Source organism: Panthera uncia, assembly GCF_023721935.1.
Source record: "Panthera uncia isolate 11264 chromosome B2 unlocalized genomic scaffold, Puncia_PCG_1.0 HiC_scaffold_24, whole genome shotgun sequence".
NCBI classification, from domain to species: Eukaryota; Metazoa; Chordata; class Mammalia; order Carnivora; family Felidae; genus Panthera; species Panthera uncia.
In genome coordinates, this window is record NW_026057580.1 from 6,755,509 (window position 1) to 6,761,495 (window position 5,987).

Below are 5,987 nucleotides of genomic sequence, written 5' to 3' on the forward strand. Positions count from 1 at the left end.
GGGAGGGGCAGAGAGAGAGGGAGACACAGAATCCGAAGCAGGCTCCAGGCTCTGAACTGTCAGCACAGAGCCTGATGCAGGGCTCGAACTCATGACCTGAGCTAAAGTCGGACACTTAACCGACCCAGCCACCCAGGTGCTCCTGTATAAGAGCTTTATTAATAATTGCCCCAAATTTTTCAGAAATAACCCAAATGTCCTTCAGCCGGAAATGGATAAACACACTGTGGTTCCATTCCACACAACAGAAGCAGAAACAGTAGAAACAAACTACAGAAACCGGCCACAACGTGCACAAATCCCAAATGTGTTATGCTAAGAAGCCAGGCCAAAAATAAAAACAAAAATAAAACACAACTTTTTTTTTTAATTTTTTTTTTAATGTTTATTTATTTTTGAGACAGAGAGAGACAGAGCATGAACAGGGGAGGAGCAGAGAGAGAGGGAGACACAGAATCTGAAACAGGCTCCAGGCTCTGAGCTGTCAGCACAGAGCCCGATGCGGGGCTCGAACCCACGGACCGTGAGATCATGACCTGAGCCGAAGTCGGACGCTTAACCGACTGAGCAACCCAGGCGCCCCAAAACACAACTTTTTAAAAGTACATACTGTGGGGGCACCTGGGTGGCTCAGTCAGCTCAGCATCCAACTTCTGCTCGGGTCATGATCTCACCATTCGTGAGTTCCGCATCAGAGAGTCTCTCTCTCCCCCCTCTAGAGCTCTCCCTCCCTGCCCTCTTTCACTCATGCCCTCTCTCTCTCAATGCCCCAAATCAAGATTTAGAACAATTCCAACATTCCAGAAGGCTTCCTCTTGCCGCCTCCCAGCCAATTTGCCCACCCGGGGGTAAACCTGCAGATTTTTATCACCATAGGTTAGTTTTGCCTTTTCCTGAACTGCATGTAAACGTAACCACACAGTCTGTATGTTTTCTGTCTGTGGCTTTCCTCACTCAACATTGTGCCTCTGAAGTTAATCCATGTGATTGCATGTGGGGCTCCTTTCTGAAGGGGAAAAACACAATGCACAACACTCTTTAGATTGGGCAAAGGGTGGCTAAACCTTATGGGGATTTGGTAAAAAAAAAAAAAATCTAATTTTTGCTTATATTTTGGAAGCAGAAACATTGGCCAAAGTTCTCTTTGCTATACTCTTCATCTGTAACGGAAAAAACTCCATTCTTCCTCCTCTGGGAAGTTGGCTGTGACCAGCCGGAGATAGGACTGATGCACTTTTCACAGCTCTGGTCACAGATGGAAAGAGCTCCTCCAGTTCCTTCCCCAGCCTCCTGGCCTTGACTGCTGAAAAGCAAAGTGCAATTACCCTCCCTGTGGCTCTGCTCACAGGGGTACTGGGGGGGAAGGGAGTGGGAAGCGAAGGAGGGGCCAGAATGACCTCATAGGGGAAAGTGGTTTTAAACACTGAGTTCCATAAAAATAAGACAGACTAGTGTTGCTTTAATCGGTGATACTTTTGTGTCGGGTTTCTCCCATTGTGAGGGTCTCCTAGCTCGTTCCTCCAGCTACTCCCCTCTATTCCACCCTCTAGGGCTGTAAGGCGGAGGGGTGGGGGTATTACGAGGGCAGAACACCTACTAGACGCTAGGCACTCCCACCTGCATTGTCTTACTCAATCCTGACCTTACAAAGGAGCCATCATCTTCCTTGGTACGCGAGGAAACAGGCTCAGATGGCTTACAGATTTAAATTCCCTGTCCAAGGTCACGTGGCTAGGGAGGGCCGAGTTTGGAAGCCAAGTCTATATGGATCCAAGCTGTGCTCTGGGGAACCGGATCCAGGGCCTCCACAGCGGGGCGGTCTTCCACCTCCCGGGATGGGATCCTTGGCTGCCATGAGCGGTCGTTCAGGGAAAGTTGCTCTGGTCCCACACCTGAGCACACTCTGGCAGCTGCACCCTTCCCAGCCTTCAGCCCCCCTCCCCCGACCTGGGTCCATCTGTGATTCACAAGACTTCCTCGTCCTCAGCCAGGATAGACTACAGCTCACGTTCACAGGTGGCCTTGGGTAGGGGACAGGCTGAGTGGAAGCCTTAACTGAAGGGGTTTGGGACTGCAGATGTTGAGTGAAGAGGAAACGGGAGACAATTGCGTGAGAAGGACCATCCTAAGGGCCCCTGAAATCACTCACGGAGGCAGGCCCCCCCTCCCCGCCTCCCCCACAGTGTGAGGGCAGGTGGGAAGTGAGAACACACATACCCCCTCCAGCGGTCAATCACAGAGCGGGTCAGCCCCAGCAGCCTCGACCTGCCCTAAAATGCCCCAGGGGAGGCTGGGGCCCCTCCTCACCGGGGTCTGATCCCTGGGTTTGGATGGAGCCAGAAGCAGGGCCTAGACTGGGGTGAGAGGTGCCTACATGCAAAGCTGAAGGGGGTGCTCACACCCTTGGTGCCTCTCTCGCCTCACCCGAGTCCCAGCCCTACCAGGGCTCCGGGCACCAGCGGGGAACGGAGCACCGGTAACAGCGGCTGACACATCCTAATGACAGAGCCAAGCCCGGGGCTGAGCTACCCATGTGTGTTAAGATATATGCGACATACTCACTCCCTCAGCCCTCCCAACTCTCAAAATGATCCCCAGTTGAAGATAAGGAGACTGAGGCTCAGAACAGATAACTTGCCCAGCTAATAACTTTACAAGTAAAAGTGTTCCAGAGTCCACACCCAACCACGATGCAGTATCACCACCACACACACAGGCGCACACACACACACACACACACACACACACACAGGTGCACACATACACGCACACGCATGCACAAGGAACCAGGTGTCGCCCATTTGCTTTATCAGGACACGCCCCCCAGCAGATTGGCCACAGCTGGGCCTCGGTTCACGTGCAGCCCAGCGAGCGGGCTGGGGAAGGTGAGTCACACCTGGACAGAGTCCCTTTTATACCTCCACCACCCAGGCCGGGTCTGTCTTCTGCCACCTGACCTGCCAGCGGCTGTCTACACCGGCTGTGCCCGTCCATCATGGAGAAGGTCCTCGTCCTTCTGCTGGTTGCCCTCGCAGTGGCCTATGCGGTGCCTGACCCTCGGGGAATCATTATCCACCTGGTAAGAGGGGCTTCAGGGAAGGAGTCATCTGAACATCCAGGCAGGGATTTTTTTTTTTTTTTAATTTTTAAATTTTATTGAAATCCAAGTTAGTTAACATATAGTGTAATAATGGTTTCAGGAGTAGAATTCAGTGATTCATCACTTACAGAGAACACCCGGTGCCCATCCCAACAAGCGTCTTCCTTAATGCCCATCACACATTTAGCCCAGCCCCCACCAACACCTCTCCCTCTGTTTTTTTTTTATCTTATTTTTCCTCTCCTTCCTCTATGTCCATCTGTTTTGTTTCTTAAATTCCACATATGAGTGAAATCATACGATATTTGTCTTTCTCTGACTAATTTCGCTTAGCATAATACACTCTTAGTTCCATCCACATTGTTGCAAATGGCAAGATTTTATTATTTTTGATTGCCGAGTATTATTACATTATATATATATATATATATATATATATATATATATACATACATACACACCACATCTTCTTTATCCATCTTTATCCATTTGTCAGTCATTGGACACTTGGGCTCTCTCCATAATTTGGCTACTGTCGATAGTGTTGCTATAAATATTGGGGTGCATGTGCCCAGGTGGAGATTTTTTAAGCTTCGATCTTAACCTCTAATGTCTTTACCTGGGGCTGCCAGGAGGCTGAGAGGTGAAGCATCTCTATCTATCCTGCCCACGACGGTCCTGCCCTCTTCCGCTGGCGCCTCAGACAAGGCTGACCAGCATGGGACATGCTCAGGGCAATGGTTCAAACTGGCTGAGGGAGCTTTAGAAAAACCTAGAGCCCTAGGGTCCTGCCCTGGAAACCCTGGCTCAGAAATGTGCAGTAGTTTAAAAAGCTCTCCCAGTGAGTCTGGCTTCTGACCTAGAGGGACACACAGACACAGTTCTAAATGCCTCATACTGACCACGCGAGATAGGTCCTATTCGGATCAGGTCCGTTTTCAGATGGAAAGCAGTTGTAGAGAAAGGTTAAGCCACCTGCCTGAGGTCACACAGCTGGAAAACACAGAGCTGGGATTGGAGCCCAGGCTGCTGGCTCCAGAGCCACACTGTCACGCTGCCCCATGCTGCCTCTGTACCCAAAGGTTCTTAACTCAGGGCCTTACATGGCTCAGAGGGTCCAGGATCCCCCTGAGGTTATATGTAAAAGTCAGGGGAGGGAGGAATTTTCCAGGGAGAAGGTCCTCACCCTTCACAGGCTCCTCCACGGAGCGTGGGAACCAGAGAAGTTTGGAGACCCTGTTTTGGGAACACCGAGGCAGAGTGTGGGGCAGTGACTTGCCCAGAGTCACCCAGGGAGTTGATAGCACAGCGGGTGCTAGAACCCGTGTCCTGACCCGCAACCACTACCCTGCCCACTTCTCACACGCTGGGGCTGGGGGTAGGCGGATTGGCCCCCAGACCCAGGGGCTGGGTTCCTCTACACACGCCCCCACCAGGGGAGGCACTGTCAGCGGCAGTGGGTGGCGGGGCAGGGGGGGTGTAGAGAAGGGACCAAGGGAAGGGGTCCTGGGCTAACCGGCTGCCCCGGCAGGAAGACGGCGAGCTCTGCCTGAACAGCCTTCAATGCAAGAGCAAATGCTGCCACCGTAGCACGGGGCTGAGCCTGGCCCGCTGCGCACCCAAGGCCAGTGAGAACAGCGAGTGTTCTGCCAAGGTGGGTGCCCACGGAGTGGGGGAGGTCATGGTGGGAAGAGGGACCGCTCAGAGGAGGAGGGCCCTCAGGCTTGGGGATAGGATCGCGGAGGAGCGTCAGCCTGGGCCCTGAACGCTGAGATTAAGAGGGGGAGGTCAGCAGGCTTCAAAGCACTTTCCCATGCCATCATCTCCTTTGACCCTCACAAGTGACCAGTGAGATGAATGGGGGCAGGGGGTTGTTATCCCCGTTTCACGGACAGGTGAATAGAGGCCTCCCCAGAGAGATGTAGTTAGTCAGCGTAAATGCACAGAGTGGGACCAGCCTCGGGGCCCACAGTGCCCTCTGGGGTGGCAGTCAGAAGAAGACAGACTGAAAAGAGACTGGCCAGGGGTTCTTGGGGTCAGGCCAGGGGGCATGTTATGCCCAAAGTAGCCCCCCCAACACACAGCCTGTGACTCCAATGGCCCTGTGTCTTTGCAGACACTCTATGGGGTTTACTACAAGTGTCCCTGTGAACGGGGCCTGACCTGTGAGGTTGACAAGACCATCGTGGGCTCCATCACCAATACCAACTTTGGCTTCTGCCACGATGTTGGACGCTCCCGGGAGTAAAACCACCGAAGGCTGCCCCTCTTCCACCACCCCTCCCTGGCTGGCCACCCCTTGGCCAGCACCTCCCTTTTCTGATTGGATTCTCAGCAATTAAAGCTCTTCCTGCAACCTTCCCCAGGCTCCTGAATGTTCTTGTTGAGTCAGCGTCTTCCTTGATGTCACCTCAAGCCTTTGCCTCATCAAGGTCAGAGGAAGTCAATAGGTCAGAGGAAGGAGGGGTGGGTTGGGAGCCAGGCGGGATGAGGCTGGACAGACTGGAGACAAGGTTGTGAAGCAGCCATGCTGAGAACCTCTCCATTTGGGGACCGTGACACCTCCCTGGGATGCCCTTCTTGCCCCTCAAGTTCTCAGACAGGTACATGCACACACTTCTCGAGGGGAGTCATAATGGCCCATATTCTCTGCCCTGCGTCAAAATTTACCAGCCCCTGTCCTGGGGTCCTATCTGCTTTCTGGACCCAACTCTCAGATATGCCAGCTGGTTGACACAACCTATGTGTTAAGGAGTCAAACCACTAACAATTGCTGTGGGCTTACTCTTTGCTAGCAAATCCTCACAACGATCCAGGAGGGAGAATATATCGTCTCTATAGATAAAACAAAAACTAACGTTCAGAGAAGTTAAGCAACTTGCTCAAT

At 52.5% G+C, this 5,987-nt stretch overlaps 1 protein-coding gene across 2 annotated transcripts; it reads left to right on the forward strand.

The window, feature by feature from the left end:
* Positions 1-2,775: 2,775 nt before the first annotated feature.
* On the forward strand, positions 2,776-5,599 carry LOC125937871 (colipase). Of its 2 annotated transcripts, XM_049652770.1 has the most exons (3): positions 2,776-3,079; positions 4,632-4,754; positions 5,217-5,599. In XM_049652770.1, exons 1-3 carry the CDS (start codon positions 2,996-2,998, stop codon positions 5,346-5,348), a joined length of 339 nt encoding a protein of 112 aa, XP_049508727.1. In that variant the 5' UTR covers positions 2,776-2,995; the 3' UTR covers positions 5,349-5,599. The 2 variants fall into 2 exon arrangements, with proteins under 2 accessions (XP_049508727.1, XP_049508728.1); XM_049652771.1 differs by lacking the exon at positions 4,632-4,754.
* The last annotated feature ends 388 nt before the right edge of the window (positions 5,600-5,987 follow it).